The sequence below is a fragment of the Kogia breviceps genome, chromosome 19, assembly GCF_026419965.1.
Source record: "Kogia breviceps isolate mKogBre1 chromosome 19, mKogBre1 haplotype 1, whole genome shotgun sequence".
In the NCBI taxonomy this organism is placed as follows: Eukaryota; Metazoa; Chordata; class Mammalia; order Artiodactyla; family Physeteridae; genus Kogia; species Kogia breviceps.
Window position 1 is genome coordinate 48993734 of NC_081328.1, and position 18402 is coordinate 49012135.

At 58.3% G+C, this 18402-nt stretch overlaps 1 protein-coding gene and 1 long non-coding RNA gene across 3 annotated transcripts; one reads left to right on the plus strand and one right to left on the minus strand.

Moving 5' to 3' along the window:
• Positions 1-1263: 1263 nt before the first annotated feature.
• SOCS3 (suppressor of cytokine signaling 3) lies at positions 1264-4437 on the plus strand. Its single transcript, XM_059047302.2, has 2 exons — positions 1264-1462; positions 2021-4437. Exon 2 carries the CDS (start codon positions 2109-2111, stop codon positions 2772-2774), a length of 666 nt encoding a protein of 221 aa, XP_058903285.1. The 5' UTR covers positions 1264-1462; positions 2021-2108; the 3' UTR covers positions 2775-4437.
• A 4636-nt stretch (positions 4438-9073) lies between these two features.
• On the minus strand, positions 9074-16229 carry LOC131745886 (uncharacterized). Of its 2 annotated transcripts, XR_010838032.1 has the most exons (4): positions 16134-16229; positions 11951-12130; positions 9459-9575; positions 9074-9126 (listed from the first exon to the last, which is right to left on the minus strand). It is a non-coding gene; the product is annotated as an uncharacterized lncRNA (long non-coding RNA). The 2 variants fall into 2 exon arrangements; XR_010838031.1 differs by lacking the exon at positions 9074-9126 and having other exon boundaries at positions 9165-9575.
• Between the last annotated feature and the right edge of the window lie 2173 nt (positions 16230-18402).

Genomic DNA, 18402 nt, shown 5'->3' on the forward strand with positions numbered 1-18402 from the left:
AGGGGGCGCACATTCTAGGCAGTCCTGGGCTATCTGCAAGCGGGCTGAACCGAAAACTGCTTTCCGGAAATCCTCCACTGCTGGACTTTTATTCCCAGGTCTAACTCCAGACTGTGATGTGAATTCTCCTCGGTCCCCCGAGAAGGTCGCCCCCCCGCCCCAGCTCCTGGGCCAGCCTCCCCACCGCCACTTCGGGTCTTGGCGGGGGTGAGCAGCACCAAACTCCGCTCCGACTAGCAGACCCCAGGGCGCCCTCTAGCGGACGCGGGGCGCGGGGTGGGGCCATCGCTCGCCCTCGGGCCAGTCCCGCCGCGTTAAGAGCACCTGGCCGGACCCACACCTCACCTCGCAGGTTTGGAGACCCAGAAGTGCGAAAGCGGTTGTTTGCGTTTGTGTTTTTTTGGTGGTGGGAGGCGGCACCCGTGTTGCGTCGGCAAAGAACCTAGCAGTGGGCCGATGGGCTGAGGCCGGACGGCAGCCACTCAGGCTGCGTCCGCTCCACCCTTAGGACTCCCGGCTTCACCTCGGGGACATGCCCACAGGTGACTGTCGCGCGTCCCCACCCTGCCGGGCTCCCAGGTCCGGTCCCAGTTTCGCTGCCCGGCCTTGGGGTGTCCCCAGCTCCCCTGAGGCAGGCATGGGCCTCCTGGGGCCGCGATCGGGATCTCGGGCGGGCGCGGGAGGGCGAGGGGGTCTCCCCGCGAGGTCCGAGAAAAGGGAAGGGGAGCCGGGAGCCTCTCTCGCTCGGCCTCCTGGAACTGCCTGCGCTCCGGGAGCGGCGCCCCCGCCTCTGCCAGAAACTGGCCTTCTTAGAAGGGAGGGGGAAAGTGTGAATGAGAAGTTGGGGGCGGAGCGCGCGCGGGGGAGGGGCCGCTGCCAGGAACGCGCCGCCGGGGCTGGCGCCTAGCCCGCCGGCCGCCCCGGCTGCCTCGCGTTGCGCTTTGTCTCTGCGCGCGTCTCTGCGGGTCTCTGGCCCTGCTCGCGGCCCGCCCTCGGTCGCCCGCGGCCCCTCCCTCCCATCCGCGCACAGCCTTTCATTGCTGCGAGTAGTGACTAAACATTACAAGAAGGCCGGCCGCGCAGTTCCAGGAATCGGGGGGCGGGGCGCCGCGGCCGTGTATATACCCGCGAGCGCGGCCTCAGCGCCGGCTCCGACTCGGACTCCCCGCGCCGCCGTCGCCGCCGCCGCCGCCGCGACTCCGGCCCCGCACGCCGCCCGCCCGGCCCAGCTCCCGCCGCGATCCCTCGCCTCGCCCCCGCCCGGCCAGCCCGGGGGCGCGCAGGGGGCAGGGCGGGCGTCCCGGCGAAGCCCGAGGGACGCCCGCGCGGGGCCCCTTTGTGGACTTCACGACCGCCAACATCTGGGCGCAGCGCGGGCCACCGCTGGCCACCGCGCCGCCGCCGCTCCTTGGGGACCGTAGGAGGGGCAGCCCCAAGGCCAGAGACTTCGGTTTGGGACCAGGTAGGAAGGAGGGGCGCGGCGTGGAGGGGGGGGGGCGCGGTTCGCTAGTCCCGGGAGCTTTTCCCGGTTTCCCCTCCCCTTCCCGGGTCATTCCCGGCAGGGAGGGGATGAGATAGGGGGCAGAGCGGATGGAAGCCGGAGATCCCAGGTTCCCGGAATACCCAGGCTGGGGCCCTCGGGCTTCTCGTGTCCCCTCCCTACCCCCATGCCTCGGGTTTCTTTCTCCGTCCCTGCCGCCCGGGGCCACCGGACTGAGCGGCGCCCAGAGCGCCCCGGGGGCCCTTCTCCCGCTCCCCACCCCGGCCACGCTCCTGGAGACCCAACTTCCGCGCCCGAGTTTCCCACTCGGCGCCTTCCCAGTGCGCGCTGGGGAAAGGACTGCCCGGAGGCGGGGGCTGGGCGGGCTCCGTGGGGTGTCTGGGTCGGAACGAGGGCCCAGGCGAGCGCCTCCGGGGCAGCTGGTGTCCCGGCCGCTCGGCGGAGGCAGGGGAGCCGGGGTGGGCCGGGCGCGCTGGAGGGTTCCGGGTACTCACGCGGCGCGCGCCTTCCTCCTCGCAGCCCCCCGGGATGCGGTAGCGGCCGCTGTGCGGAGGCCGCCGAGCAGCTGCAGCCGCCGCCGCGCAGATCCACGCTGGCTCCGTGCGCCATGGTCACCCACAGCAAGTTTCCCGCCGCCGGGATGAGCCGCCCCCTGGACACCAGCCTGCGCCTCAAGACCTTCAGCTCCAAGAGCGAGTACCAGCTGGTGGTGAACGCAGTGCGCAAGCTGCAGGAGAGCGGCTTCTACTGGAGCGCGGTGACGGGCGGCGAGGCGAACCTGCTGCTCAGCGCCGAGCCCGCCGGCACCTTCCTCATACGCGACAGCTCGGATCAGCGCCACTTCTTCACGCTCAGCGTCAAGACGCAGTCGGGGACCAAGAACCTGCGCATCCAGTGCGAGGGGGGCAGCTTCTCGCTGCAGAGCGATCCTCGGAGCACGCAGCCAGTGCCCCGCTTCGACTGCGTGCTCAAGCTGGTGCATCACTACATGCCGCCCTCCGGCGCCCCCTCCTTCTCCTCGCCCTCCTCCGAGGTGCCCGAGCAGCCGTCGGCCCAGCCGCTCCCGGGGAGCCCCCCCAGGAGAGCCTATTACATCTACTCGGGGGGCGAGAAGATCCCTCTGGTGTTGAGCCGGCCCCTCTCCTCCAACGTGGCCACTCTCCAACATCTCTGTCGGAAGACCGTTAACGGCCACCTGGACTCCTATGAGAAAGTCACCCAGCTGCCTGGGCCCATTCGGGAATTCCTGGACCAGTACGATGCCCCCCTTTAGAGAGCAAAGGGCAGGGGTAGGGGCTAGGGGCCCGGGTCCCCTCTCCTCCATGGCACATGGCATAAGCACAAGAATCCAGCCGTGAGAGTCCTGCAGCTCTGGGTGAGCTAGGGGGCGGACAGGCCCCTCCTTCCGGTCCTCCCCCACGCAGAACTGGGCGGGTGGTACCTGGAATGTGTTTGAGGGGAGGGGGAGAGCCACCTGAGCGCCCCTCCCCGACGCCAGCTTCCCCGGAGGAGCCGGCTGGCCCAGGGGGACCACAGCAACGACCTCAGTGGATTCTCTCTCCTCTCCCGCTTTCTCGACCCCCCTGCGCTTCCAAACAGGGGACATTGCGGGCGTGTTGAACTGGTGAGAACTGCCGGGGAATCTTCGAACTTTCCAAAGGAACTTGTTTGCTCTTTGATTTGGTTTAAAACAGAGCTTTAAACCTGAGCAGGTCGCGGGCCTGGAAAAGGGTGGACGAGAGAGAGGGCGCCTCAGGGGTCCAGGGCTACCGGCTGGCCAAGGAAATGGTCACCCCCATCGCCCAGCCCAGGTGAGGAGGGTGGCTGCCTGCTCCACCTCTGGCACTGGGGAGAAGGGCAAGAGGTGACCTGAAGGGGATTCTGCTCCCCCTCTTCCTCCCCCTTCGGACAGCCACCAGAAACACCGGTCCTAGAGTCCATCTAACGCTGGAGAGCCCAGGGCCCTTCCCCCATTTTAAGGGGGTAGTGGCATTTGGAAGGGGATGGACGGCTGGTCAATTCTTCTTTCCCCACCTGTGCTATACCTTTCGGCACCTGGGGGGTGGGGCTGGAGGAGATGGAGATGAGCCACCTTTGACCCCAGATCCTGGACAGAGAAGATGGGGGATTCTACATTGTGCCTCCTGACTATATCTGGCTAGGAGATTTGCCTTAAATGCTCCCTGTCCCATGGATAGGGACTGGTACACAAGAAGCCACACAGCCAATCCAGTCAGAGGCCAAGAGATTCTCAGAGGGGCGCATACACCAGCCACACACCATTTGGCGGGGGAGGTCGGAGAAGGATGGGGGGGAGGGGCAGAGATCCATGCCTTCCACCTGAGCGCAGGAAGAATGCCAGCCCAGTTGGTACTGGCCGGCCAGTGGTGCCTGGGCTCTGGCCAGAGCAGAGCCACCAGGCTCCACAGCCCCCCAGACCCTGCACAGCCCTCCCTCCTCACCCTGGGGGACTGGCACAGGCAGGAAGTCATCGAGAGGCCCTGCCACCCAGCTGCTCCCGCTCTGCAATAGCACTGATCAGTGAAAACTTACAGGAATGTAGCAGAGATGGAATTACCTGGAACTGTTCCTTTTTGGGGAAAACTAAACACACAAAGTTTTCTGTGTCAGGTATTGGGCTGGATGGGGCAGCTGTGTGTTGGGGTTTTTCTTTTTTTTTTCCTGTTATTTTGTTTGGGTTTTGTTTTTGTTTTTTAATAATGTTTACAATCTGCCTCAATCACTCTGTCTTTTATAAAGATTCCACCTCCAGTCCTCTCCCCTCCCCCCACCCAGGCCTTCGAGGCTGATAGGAGATGCTTGAAGAACTTAACAAAATACCAATCCAAGTCAAACTTTGCACATATTTATATTTATATTCAAAAAAGAAACATTTCAGTAATTTATAATAAAGAGCACTATTTTTTAATGAAAAACCTGACTTGAGCCTTTCTCCCCCGCCCCTCCTCTGCCTTGCTCGCTCTTTCACCCACACCTACACTCTACATCAGAGGGCGGCGGCCTCTACCGCCTTGCTGCCCTGGCGCTCCTCGTGATGGAATCAAACACTCGGCTTCACGTCACTGACAAGCTAAGGCAGCCACCTAGACTGTACCGAGAGGGGTAATTCCTGCTAGTCTGATTCAGATCTGACCAGAATATGCAAAGCAAGTTCGAAGGAAGCGCTTCAAAGGGCTTGCAGGGAGTATAAGCTGAGCTGTGGTCAAAGCTTTTAGAGGCTCCAAGCTATTAGAGGCGCTGGGCTCCTTGGCAGGGAGGTGTTCCGAGAAAGCCCAGACTATGGGGTCCTGGCGGTGACCCGTGACCTCAGCACAGCCCGGTCCATGGGAGGTGGGGGGAGGGGGAGTCCCGATGCAAACCCTGCATGCAGTGGGGCCCTCCCCAGGGGTAGGAGCCCCAGCCTGAGAAGTGGATGGGGCCACACGCCTCCCAATAAGAGCAGCGCCTCCCAATAAGAGCAGCCGTCTATTCACCTATTTTCAGCCACTCCCACCCTCCGGGCACTCAGAGACCACCTACCTGGGTTGGTGGTCACCTTCCCAGCCACCCCCATGTGGCTGGTGTTATCACCGCATATTCTCAGGCCCAACTGTGTGCTCCATGGGAGCGGGGACTTGGACTGGTCACTTCTTTTTTTTTTTTTTTTTTTTTTGCGGTACGCGGGCCTCTCACCGTTGCGGCCTCTCCAGTTGCGGAGCACAGGCTCCGGACGCGCAGGCCCAGCGGCCATGGCTCACGGGCCCAGCTGCTCCGCGGCACGTGGGATCCTCCCGGACCGGGGCACGAACCCGCGTCCCCTGCGTCGGCAGGCGGACTCTCGACCACTGCGCCACCAGGGAAGCCCGAGGGACTGGTCACTTCTGATACCTAGAACGGTGCTCAGTAAATATTTGTTGGCTGAGTGGGGGCAGCATCTCAGGTTCACGGAGGTTAAGCAACCTGCCCAAGGACACACCTCTTGGGAATGTGGGAAAGACACAGGAATCTGGGAGCCTTTGATTTTTCCAAAGCCCAGGAACTCTCTCTGCCTCCCTTAAGTAAGCACAAAGTATATGCCCGGGGTTGCCCCTAGGTAGGTCCCCCTTGCAAAGTCAAGAGGTTGGTAACCGCCCCCCCCGCCCCCCACACACTCAGCACTAGGGTTCTGCTAAAAAGACAAACTAAAAGTGCCTGCTCTGTGACATTTTCCTTCCATGCTTCTTCCTCCCTCAAGGCCCCAAGCCTGACAGCTGGATCAGTTTTCTCCCCAAGTCAGGGGCCCCATCCCCTCCTCTGCTCAGATGCCTGAAACAAATGCCAGAGCCCTCTCTCTTCCTGGCCCCCCGATAAGCTGCTCAGGAATCAGTGTCCAAAAGGCAACTGAGAGTAAATAAACAAAGTCGTTTTTCTTTCCCATTTCCTGGACTTTTGGGGAAAATAACCTAAAGTGACGAGAAAGGGCCAGGCCAGGCCAGGCGTGAGACCGCTGAGTAGACAGAGCACTTTAGGAACCACACCAGAGAGACTACCACCTCTGGAACTGGGAATGCAGACCCAGGCCAGGTCACCTTCCCAGAACACAAGGTCAGGTGAGGGGACCCAGCGGGGCCTGGCTCCCCAGTGCCTCGTAGGAGGATGAGAGCCCGGGAGAATTTTTCCCCACCCCACCATCTGCTGGCCTGACAGCCTCGATGCAACCTTGGAACCCAGAGCACACGAAGGCCCCGTCCTTGGCCCAGAAGGCAGCTGTTTAGCCAGGATGTCCAGTGTTTAGAGGGTGCTAACGAAAGGGCTTGCAGGGGTATGTGGCTCTCCCTACCCCTTGGAGGTGGAACTCAGAGGCAGAAGATCCCCTGACTCCTTTCCCTCGCTGCCTACCCCACCCTTCTTCCTTCCCATAGGTCCCTCCATTTTCAGACCACAGACCGGACCAACCTTCTGGTTTGCAGACAAGTCAAAGTGACTCCTAGAGAAGGAAAGCAACTCACTGGACTTCACACAGCAAGCTAACGGCAACACCAGGGCAAGAATCTCTCAGACTGGTCTGCTCACCAGCACTTTTCCCTGTTTTCCCTCCTCATACCAACCCGTGTTGCAGAAGTCTTTCTGTACTTCTCAGTCCTTTCAGAGGCAGACACCGCTCCTCCAGAGGACTTTGTGGGCGACCCTCTGTCCTGGCCACCAGAGGAGGGGTGAGCCTGGTTCCCAGATTTGCTAAGAAGTGTCCTGCAGGGCATAGGGAAAATTCTTTGCGGCTTGAGCCTCAAAGGGGGTTAAGCAAAGGGGGTTAAGCCCCGCTGGGGGTCCCTGGCCAACAGAAAGGGAGGAGATGGAGCTCCCCAGACCGTGGGCCCTATTACCCTGCTTCAAGCGCTGTAGGAATCCACCCCCAAGAGGTCCTTATCCTCTCCCCGGTGGTGCTGCCTTTGGGCAGGCCTCCTGATGAGTTAGAGCCAGGAACGGGAACTCTGAGGCCTGCTCTGGGGGAGGGAAGGAAGTAGGCCACAGACAGGGGAGCTGGAGATGGAAAATAAGCGGGCACGTGTGTCCTAACCTAAGGATGTTTGGGAGGGGGCACCGCCGGAGTACCAGGCAGAGAGAGGAGAGAGAGACTGCAGAGTCAGATAGTCACAGAGGGAGTCTAAGCAGAGACAGAAGCCTGCGGGGTGGGGGACAATGTGCACAGGGGCGGACCGGGAAGACCGAGACCGAGGTAGGAAGAACCCGGTCCCGGGCGCACCTTCCCGCGCTGCGTCCCGCCCCCTCCGGATCGGGCGGCCGCCGGGCGAGCGGGCAGGCGGGCGCGTCGCTCTGGAGGCCGGCCTCTGCCAGGAAGAGTCACTTCCCGGACACCGCGGGAGCCCTGACGGAGCTATGCGAAGAATGTCCGCGCGAGGCCGGGCGGGTGGCATCTCCCGGGCCCGCGCCGCCGCCGCCGCCGCCGCTGCCGCAGCAGCAGCCCAGCCGAGAGTGAGCGCGGAGGGCAGGCCCCGCCACGCCACGCCCCCGCCACGCCCCCGCCGCCCGCGGAGCGGTCGCCACGGCAACGGAATTACAGGCGCAGAGTGCTGTTTATTCTCAGACGAGTGCCAGGAAATTCGGCCGGGAGGCTGCCAGGCGCACCTCCCTGGGGTGGGGGGCGGGAGAGGGAGGAGAGAGGATGGACCGGCGCGCCCGGGGCTCCTGGGGGGAGAAAGGGAGGGAGGCAGTCCTTCGTCCCTGGCGGTCACTGACCCCTCCGAGGGGAGGCGCTCAGAAAACCCTGACTCTTTGCCGGTCATGAGTGGATCAAGTTTTCCCAGGGGAGCCGAGATCCCCCTCCAGGCCGGCGGCCCCTCCCCCCCCAGACCACTGTCCTTGGAGCCCCCCAGCCCCTGCCTGTCACTCATTCACTCACTCATTCATTCATTCATTCACTCAGCGAGTACCCATTAACACATCCTGTGTGTCAAGGGATTGAGTGTGAACAAGACAAGGCCCTGCTCCTCCTGCTCTCCAGAGATTTAGTGGACGTGACAGACACTAGTTAAAATGTAAATAAAATAAACAGTCTGCTATCTGTGCCGCAAAGACTCATCTTTAAGTCACATTTCCAGTACCTGGAACATCCACAGTTCTGTCTCCTCCTCAGGTACGGTGACCAGCTTGTCCTGGGTTAGTAGCCCTGAATGTCCAGGACATTTGATCACCCTTCCCTCGGGTCACACATCCATTTCAGTGATAGTGAAAGTGAGACTTGGATTACAAGGGCAGTTATTCCAGGGTCATGGAGCTCATTAGAGAGAGCCGGAGGTCCTACCTGAGAATACAGGGCTTTTGGGGCTCAACCCTTCTCACCTCCCAGAGCTGCCTCCCTCCTGAGGCTCATGAAAGCCAAAGAACCACCTGCGGCTAGCCCCCAGGGAGTGGATGAAATTGCGGATTCCCGGACTCCAAGCCCAGCTTTTCTGAATCAGAAGCCCCAGGGAGAGTGGGGAATCTCAATACGCAGCACCTCCTCAGGTGACTCTGAGACCACTCGCTTCCTTTGGGGAAGACAAGCCTGGACCCTCCTCACTTCCTGGGACAGGGAATTTCCTCCTTGAACCTTGACTAAGCCAGAGCTGGGAAATCATCAGGGAGGGAAGGCCCAGGATCACTGCCCCAACTGGGGCAAGTGCAGACAAGTGCAGCCCTTCCCTCTGCTGGGCTCCAGCCGCTGGGCCCCAGCCTGAGGATGGCAGGGGGAGGAGGACGGCGCTCCTTCCCCCAGTGCTGAGCCCTCCCAGCTGTGCTGTGCTGGGAACAGGCCAGGCATTTGTGAAACCCTGGGTTAGCCTGACCCACTGTCATGAGGACTGCCTGTGGAAGCTGGCGTGCGGGGAGGGGGATGGAGGGCTGTTCCCAGAAGTGGGGAGAACTCTGGACTTCCCACTCCTGAGTGCTCCGGATTGCAGCACAGCCTTAAGCAACAGCAGTGGCCTGGAAGGCTGCATTGCAGAGAGAATCAGAGGCCCCCGGCTCTCATCTGAAGAGAAGCCAGGGCTCTGAATACTAAAACTGCACGCTTTCCTCGTAAATACGATCACAGCTGCTATTAGTTGTAATAATCAGGCCCAGCCTTAGAGAAAGGTGGAAAACCTAGACTTAAAAGAAGAAACAAACAATGCAAGTTCGTTATTTACATTACACAAGAAAATGTTTCCTCTCTTTCACCTCCCCTCCCCCAAATCTCAAATCTTCTTTTCATACAGAAAATGCTATTTGGTATCCATAGCGTACAGGATGATGAAGGTAATAGACGTGAAACATAAAACCCATGAGGATCCGGTCCTCCAGGAGGCTGATGTGATGTGTACACAACCACAGGGGGCGCTATTCACAGTATGATCTTTGTGGGTGGGGGGGTCCCACGAAGTTGTGTGATGGGGGCTTCAGCGTTTCTGAGCTTTAGGGTGCATTAGTACCTGATGCTTACCTGCCCAGTGCCCCAGGTGATATCAGTGCAGGTGGGAGCCCTGTTCTGGGCACTGTGACCAATGCTGGAGAGATCATTGCCAACCAGGAAACATTCCGACTTCAAGAGGCTTACAGTCTGAAAGGGGAACCAGATGTGAAAACCAAGAAGTATCCTAAAAAGGAATGAGTATAAAAATAAAATGGTATACAGGGTACAGCTGGAGGCCCCCAGGAGGAAATGACCTACAGTGGTTTCCCAGAAGAGGTGACTGGTGATGGGAAACAGCAGGTGTTCCCTTGGCAGGCGTGGGGCAGTGGGGCATTCTAATGACCAGAAACAGGGAAATGGCCAAAAAAGGGAAAAGAAGACTTTGGGGAACTTCAAGTCGTTTGGTGTGTCCCCATCAGGCACTTCCATGCCAGGTTCATCTTCTAAAAATACTGCTTTCATCATCATGTCACACACACGGCCCTTCCCCATTGGATGCACACTGGTTCCCATGGCATTTTCCTCTGAGCCGCTTCCAATACATTCAGGCTCTCACCCTAGAGGAAAGCTCATTGTCTTCAATTCCCCCACCCACTCCACCCCACACTGGGAGACTCACTTCCTGCCATCCAGGTGGTCTCCTCACCTGCCCCCCCGTAGTGAGCCCGTTTCACTTTCACCAGCCCAGACAGCCCTCTCGCTCTTCCAATTCTGCCTCTCTTTGGTGGTTGCCAGTTTCCTCCAGATTGGACTATGAACTCTTGGAAGGAAGAACTCTCTTATTCATTCCTCCGGTGATAACGTATTGAATGCCTATTCTGCATCAGACACTGGATCTTCCAGGTTTTTACATTCATCACAAAATCTGGCAGTCGGTGGCACCCGGTGGAAGCCCACCAAACGCCTGACCCCTGACTGTACAAAAGAAAGAAATGTCTTTAAATAAAGGGGCTTTTGGAGTCGTTAAAATATGATGTAAATCGTTTACAACTTTTACTTCGGGAAGCAAATAGGCATCTTTTATTTTTAATACCTTGTGTTGGCATGAATAGCGCTTCTGTTTTTTTCAAAACACATCCTAATGTATTATCTCACTCTTCCCTCCTTATATAACTCAGAGGTAAGTGAGGCAGCTCAAATGCAATATGTTGCGTTTTCCAGATGAGCAAACGAAGGTGTCAAGGGATTTAGGCGTGCCTCCAGTCACACAGTCGATTAGTGGAAGGAGCAGACTTAGAACACTGATCACCTGCCCTTTCCACCACTACCTGCACCTGTGTGAGGGAGTCCCCACCATCCAGGACCCCCATGTAGCAGCTACTGTGAAGACTCCCCAAAGGACCCAAATGGCAGCTGGAGCCACACTTGGCTCTCATCAGAGACCAGTCAGCCTTGGGGGACAGTCCTGGGGCTGCCATTCCATCCATAGAGACTTTGGGTGGTTGCAGGGAACGCCAGGGTCATCCCATCTCCCAGCGGCTGGGAGCCTCAGACGTTCAGGACTGGTGTTCCCAATGGACACGGGATTGCCAAGGAAACCCCAGCGAGACCTCCGGCCAACCCAATGTGCAGAGTTTTGCGTAAAGCCTCAGAGAACCCCAATATCACTCTAAACTATTCCTTCTGGAAGCCGGGGGAGGGATGAGATGACCTTTATATCCCCTTCTGTAATACAATTCTATAAAAAGGAGGCTGGAGGGAAAGGAGGCAGCTTGGGAGGGAGGCAGGCTGGCTTTTGAGCGTGGTCCCCTAGCCATTCGCTGCCCTTTTCAGTGTTCCTTGGCACCTGGTGAAAGTAGGCAAGGGGGTCTGGCGGGAAGGCCACCCAGAAGGTATTCAGAGACCAGCCAGCATTGCCCAATCAGGGGGTGGGGACAGTCAATGGAGTACTGCCCTACACACTGGGGTTTCCCCCACTGGACTCCTCAGTCCATCACTCTGGGGGTTGGCTGGGAACTCAGCAAGGACCCTGACCAGGCTCTGGCCAGAGCCCTGGGGTGGAGGGGAGGAGCCTGCAGGCATCCTGCCAGGCCTCTCCAGCCTTAGAGAAGGAGCTGAGAAGGTCAGCCAAGGGGCCCAGCTGCAACAAGAGACCTTGTGCCCACACCAGGGTAAGGACTGAGCTGGTCCGTCCTGAGTGGGGTAGGGGACGGGCCTCAACCCTGGCAGAATATACAAGGCCCTGGGACCATCAGGCCGGACTCCGTCACTGGTAGGAGAGACATCTGGAGAGGAAGCCATTAAAAGGGCCAGAAGGCCGGTAGAGGCTGCAGGCCCCCGAGAGAAACATGGAGAAATGGCCAGAGATGCCTGGAGGACATCCTGGATGTGCCCGGGCTGGGCACGTTGCTGCGCGCACAAGCTGCTCAGCACATTTTGAGCTCCGTCTGTGAACGCAACGCCCAGTACCATCCCTCCGACGTGCGCTGTAGATGAGCTTCCCATGGGGTGATGCGTGATGGTGAATCACCCCAGTCTAGCTTCCCACTGTGAGCAACACAGTTAACTGGTAGATGACTGACCGGGATCCAGCGGCGAGGAGATGGCAGGTGGCCTTGAAGGGAGGATTCGAGCAACTGAGTCAGCCTGCGCATGACTCTGCTCTCTGGTCTCAGGGGCCCTCCCTGCTGGTCTCTGGAGGGTTCAGTGGGAAACAGACAAGGACGGCATGAGGATGCTGTTGGCCTTGGTCTCCGCCTGGCCTGTGGAGTGAGAATAAAGAAAGGTTCACCATCCCATAGACCCTCTTCTTGGCCCCGACCCTGCAGGGAAAGGACCTTCACCCACATATTTTATTTATTGCACACACTTTCGTGGCCTGCTTCAGATGCGCCAAGCACTATTCTAAGCACGCGGAAGGTAGGGACGCATTTAATTCTCCAGCAACCCCATGAGTTAGTTCCTATTATGGTCCCCATTTTTATAGCGGAGGGAACTACAGAACAGGGATGTAATGTGACGTGCCTAAGGTCACACAGCTAACCAGGAGCAGAGCTGGGTCCAAACCCAGGCGGTTGGGCTGCAGCATCCCTGCCCATGGCCAGCATCTGCCAACCCTTCCGAGACACCGGACATGGGCACAGGAGCCCCGGGCTGGCAGAGGGCAGAGCGCCACTGTGTGGCAGGAAAGCTGGGTGTGTGTCCCAGATCACTGCTTCCTGGCAAATGACCTTAGGTGGGTACTTAACAGTCTTGCCCTGGTTCTTAATCTATACACAGGGATCTCAACAAAACCCACTTCATGGATTGTCGTGAGGTAGAGAGACAAGACCATGTCGCAGGTTTAGTATTATTAGCAGGGTCTCCCCGGGACCAGCAAGATTCAAAATGACCTCCCACATTCACCCCCATCCAACCCCCCACACCCCTGCTATGAGGAAAGTGGAGCCCGGCAAGGCTTGGCCACCATTTCCTGTCCCGGGTGGGAGGAGGATGCTTAGGAAGTGTTCCTTCCTGTCTCCTCCTTGGTCTCTTCCAAGCCTTTCCTTTCTGTGCCTGCTGCATTTCCTTCTTGTTTTCCACAACTGCCCTCTGTTTGACATCTGGTGCTCGTATGAGTTTCCTGGGGTTGCTATAACAAAGGTCCACAGACTAGGGGGTTTAAAACAACAGAAACAGATTTTCTCACCGTCCTGGAGGACAGAAGTCCCAAATCAAGATATCAGCAGGGCCATGTGCCCTCTGAAGTCTCTAGGGGAGAATCCTTCCCTGCCTCTCCCCAGCATTTGGTGATCACCAGCAATCCTTAGCGTTCCTTGGCTTGTAGACACATCACTCCAGGTTTTGCCTCTGTCTTCACATGGCTGTCTTCCCCGTGTGCCTATGTCTAAATCTCCCTCTTCTTGTATCCAGTCATTGGATTAGGGCCCAAACAAATCTAGTATGACTTCATCTTTAACTACATCTGCAAAGACCCTATTTCCAAATAAGGTCACATGCACAGACTCCAGACGGACATGAATTTGGGGTATACGATTCAACCCTGTACTGCTGGTTGGTCCTGCAGGATCTAAAATTGAGAACATTTTTTTTTTCTTTCCTTGCATTTTCCAGGAAGAGCCTAACAGATGTGTCTTTCTTTGCTCTTGGGCAGAGGAACAAGAGGAAGGCCCCTTTATACTCCATCCAAGACACCTTGAGCAACGGACAGGCTTCAAAGGTGCCCAGGGATGGGCCCAGCAGATGGCCTGGCCAAGGGCAGGGCTGAGAGGTAGTCTGCACAGACAAGGGCAGTGCCTCTGGGGGAGGAGAGAGCATGCGTCTGTAGCCTGCTTGGCATGGCCTGGTCCTCTACAGACATTGCCTCATTTAGCTGCAGGGATGCTTCCTTCGTTTCTCTGGTGAAGAGCTTCAGTATTAGCAACCTCAGATGACCCTACACACAATAAAGAGCATCCTCTAGAAAGCTTATTCCGAGCTTCCATGGGCAAAAGAGTGGGGAAGGTGAAGCCTCGGGGCTGGGCGTGGGAAATCTGGCCAGTGCCACATTTCCTTGGCAATGTCACCTAGGGAAGAGTCCAGGGGATACCCAACAGCCAGCTCTTTGCAAAGCCCTGGGTTATGTGATGGTGAAGTGGACACAGGAGCGCGGCAGCCTCCATCCCTCAGATGTTCCAGACAACCAGGTTAGAGAGAGCTGGGGCTATGAAGTTAAGGGACTTTCACCTGCATCTTTCGTCCTTGAATCATTATCATCATCAGAGAGGAAGCGTGATGAAGAAAGCTCCAGGCGGTCTGCTAGAGCTGAAAGCAGAGTTCTCAGATCCTCCCCTCAACCAGGGCCTGCAGCCCCTTCTCTCTGCCCCCCTCGGCCCCTCACCTACAACTGGAGACTCCGGACAAATCTCTGGCCCTGAGAGGCTTTCTGGGGCATACAGTTCTGTCTGACATCTAGAGCCTGGGAAAGGAGAGAGGGAGGATGACACGAAGGCATGGGGTTATGCTTTTACCTGAACCACAGGAAGGGGACCGCCCTGCCCCAGCATACCCGCAGCTGCTCTTCCAGGGACAGGAAGTCAGCTGAGTACCGAGCAAACAGCGTGCCTGGGGGGAGGGGTTCAGACACCTGGGTGGTCTGCTGGGCCATCCACTACTCTTCTGGGCCACACTGGTTCCCAACCTCAGGAGGCCAGACGGAATGGGGATTAAGAGCCTGGGTTTTCATCCTGGTTCAGTTCGCCTCCTCCAAGTTGGGAGACCAGGGCAGGTCTCTGAATCTGCTCCCCATCTGTTACAGTGGCGATAATAACGGTGCCCACTTCCTAGGGCCGTTGGCATAGATCAGTGAGCGAACACCCACGTTGCCCAGGACATAGTGAGTGCTGGGTCAACAGTGGCTGCTCTGATGCCCCTGGGAAGGGGCTGAACCCTGGACCAACTATTTCTTGCAAATAGTCTGGCATTTAACTAGTGGCCTGACCTGCTTAGGGGAGAAATGGCACCCTCTTGGCAGGCCCACCTGGTCTAGTAACTCTCCTTGGGAAAGCAGTCATGCCTATCTCCACTTCACACACTGCATGAGCTCTCCCTACACCAGGGCCCCTCTCTGGCTGGCCTCCCCAACCACAGGACAATCAGGCTTTTAGCCAGGCAGTTACAGTAAGCCAGGCCCGCCCTTCCTTACAGGGGGTACCACTGCTCCCTGGCCCCGGAGCCTCGGCTCCCAGAGAGGAGACAAAGGGGGAACAAGAGCCCCTTACCAGCTTGGTATGCCGGGGTTGGCTCTTAACCCCGCCCCCAGGACATGCTGGTTTTCCCAGCGATTTCCAGGGGCCGCTTAGTCCTGGCAACCAACCGGTCCAAGCTGCAAAGGGCAGCTGAAGCAGCAACTAATGTTCAGGAGAGGCTGACTCACTTCAGCCAGGCTGGGCCCTCTGTTAATATTCTTGGACCTCAGCCTGGGATTCCTGCAGGTTCCGACAGCAAGTTGAACCATCCTTTTGTATAAGGAGGGTTCCAAGGTAACCCTGAGGGGAAAGGAGGTGGGGAGAGCCCTGGCAAGGGTGTTGACCCACCCGAAGCTCCAGGCCTGGGGGACGGGATGTTGACAAGGACGACCTAACTGATCCCAGGTCTGATTGAGGAGGGGGGGGGGGGGAAGGGAAAGAGGACCCCATCTACAGTGCATAGGGCACATTACATAATTATTCTATTTTAATCACAACCACCCTGTATGGCAGATATGATTAATCGCTGGTTAATAGATAAGGAAACTGAGGCTGGGAGAGGTTAAGGAGGTTAGCGGGTGGGTGGAGGTCGGTGAGGGGTGGTGGCTGCACGGGCAAAAAGTGAGGTCAGGCACCTTTTAAACTCTCAGCCTCAGGGTCCAAGGAGGGTAACAGCGGGGAGCCTGTGCTGGTCCCCCCACTCCCCCCGCGAGGCGCACCTCTTGGTGGGCAGGGCAGTCACAGAGCCTCCTCAGCACACCCTGGTCCAGGACTGCATCTGACTGGGACACCGCGGGGGCGGGGGGCGGGCTCGGGGTGGGGTGTCCCTGGAGGCGGGTCCCTGACACCCTTCCCCCTCCGGCGGTATCTCCCGACTCCGTTCCCCGGGCGGGGCCCCGCGCCAGGACCCGGACCAGGACCGGACCGGGACGTCGGTCCCGGCGCGCCTCGGTTTCACCCACGCCCCCTTCCCAGTGCGTGCCCATGGCAACCGCTCCTCTCCGGGCCACGTTTAAAGGGGAAGTGTACACACACGCACATGCCCCATCGCGCCGCCAGCTGCGGATTCCTCAGCCCTTCTTCCATCAGCGCGGCCGGCCCCCGACGACGGGCTTCCTCGCGGACTGTGAGGTCAGCGCCCCGCCCCGTCCCCCCGCGGCTGGCCCCGCGCCCGGCATCCCGGCCGCCGGTCCCCGATCCCTGCCGCGTACCCGGGTGCCCGTTCCCCGGCGCGTCCCCGAGCTGGGGCGGTCCCTCGCGCCTGCCGCCCGCCGCCCCCGGGCCTCCAGGCCGAGCCCTATTTCGGGCGCTGGCGCCGCGGGCCGGGGCAGCCCTGCCCGGAAGGGAGGCTATTCTGGGCCGGGCAGCCCGAGCAGCTGCGGCCCCAGGGCTTCCCGGCAGGGTGCGCGCCCGGGACAGAGGGCACGCTGGGCCAGGGCTCCCTTCCCTCCCCACCGCCCCACCTTCCTCCCAGGCCGCGCCCAGCTCCCTCCTCTATTTTGGCCAGACCCAGGTCCTTCCCTAGGCCGGGAACATTCTCTGGTGCCGGGTCACTGACAGAATGTCCAGAGCCTGTGGCCACGGTGCTTCCTCATCCAGTGCCCACCACGCAGGTGCTGGCGCCTGAGCCTCTCCGCCCCTCTGCTCCCATCTCTCGGTCTGGGGTGGCCTTCCCAGCACCCTGTGCTTGCCTGGGCACAGCCAGTGTCCCCATGTGTCCCATTTGCCTTCCCTTCCTGACTATAGCCCATCACCCAACTGTCACATTGAGGACACCAAACTCCAGCCCCTTGGGATCTTTTTACATCCTCTCCAGCTAACCCGTCTGATGAGCATATGCTCCGGCTGGCCCCTGGATCCCTTCCCCCAAGAGAGGGAGTGGCCGCTTCCATGGGTAGCCTGGGCTTGGTGGTTGAAGCCTTGAGCATCTGCACATGTGGCCCTGGTCCCCTTGGGTCTACTCTGTAACCTTAGGACCCATTGCTGGACTCATAAGGGCCGCACTCTTCCATCGGTGAACCAAGATAAGAATATCTGTGGCCTATCCCACATCATGGTTGTAAGGAGACAAAATATATGCGGCACCATCAGACTGCAATTCACATTCATGATCTAACCTAACCTACATCCCGTCTGAGCACAATCAGGGAAGGGAAGAGGAGGGAAACTAACATTGCCAAATTCTCTGCTAGGCGTTTTATTTATTTTTTAAAAAAACCTTTAGGTGTTTTAAATACGTCATGTCGTTTAGCCCAGCACGAATCAAACTTGGTCAGCACAAGCCACCTGAATCTTGTTAAAATGCGGAGGCCCTGAGATGCTGCATTTCTAACCAGCCCCAGGTGGTCCTGACCCCGCGTGTGCACCTCGTTAGAAGAAGGGAGGGGGAATCCACACAGCGGTCCACACAGCGGTCATCCTGGTGTTCAGATGAAGCATTTGAGGTTTAAAGAGATTAAGTGGTTTGTTTCAGTAACGAGGCCAGCGCCCAGACCCAGCTGGCCCACAGAATGTCCTCTGCCCCTCCAGCCTTAGCTGCTGGGTCCTCAGATGCCCCACTTTTAGCCCCAGACATCTTCCCCCTTCAGTTTACGCCCCGCAGCTTTTCTTTCAAATGAACCGCACGAATACCTGTGAGTAAAACACGTGTACCAAGTGTATACTTAAACTCAGTGAAGATAAATAAAAACTCAATTGTATGTGGATAAAAAACAAAACATCCCCATGTCCAATTCCTCTCACCTCACTCCCCAGAAAAAGAAATATGGTCTACAGGACTTCCCTGGAGGTCCAGTGGTTAAGACTCTGCGCTTGCAATGCAGGGGGCTCGGGTTCAGTCTCTGGTCGGGGAACTAAGACCCCACATGCCGCGTGGCATGGCCAGAAAATAAAGTAAAATAAAAGTCATCTTAAAAAAAAAAAAGGAATATGGTCTACAGTTTCCTGCCAATGCTTTATGGCGCCATATAGTTTTGTTTACACCTTGGGTTGGCCAGGGTCAACACTGTGGGGTGTGGGTAAAAGGTCAGGCAAAAAGCCACCAGACCTGGGATGGAAATCATGTGTGTGTGTGTGTGTGTGTGTGTGTGTGTGAGAGAGAGAGAGAGAGAGAGAGAGAGAGAGAGAGAGAGAGAGAGAGAGAGACAAATATGGGCCCAGGAAGAGTCAGGAAACCACTTTCTCCCCAGGGCCCTTTACTTCCATCTCAGGGCAAGCTGGAACAGGTGAGGGGAAACCCAGCTACACGGACACCCTGGCTCATGAATAAGTAACAGCCACCCGATGCTTTGACTCACTCGTCAATACAC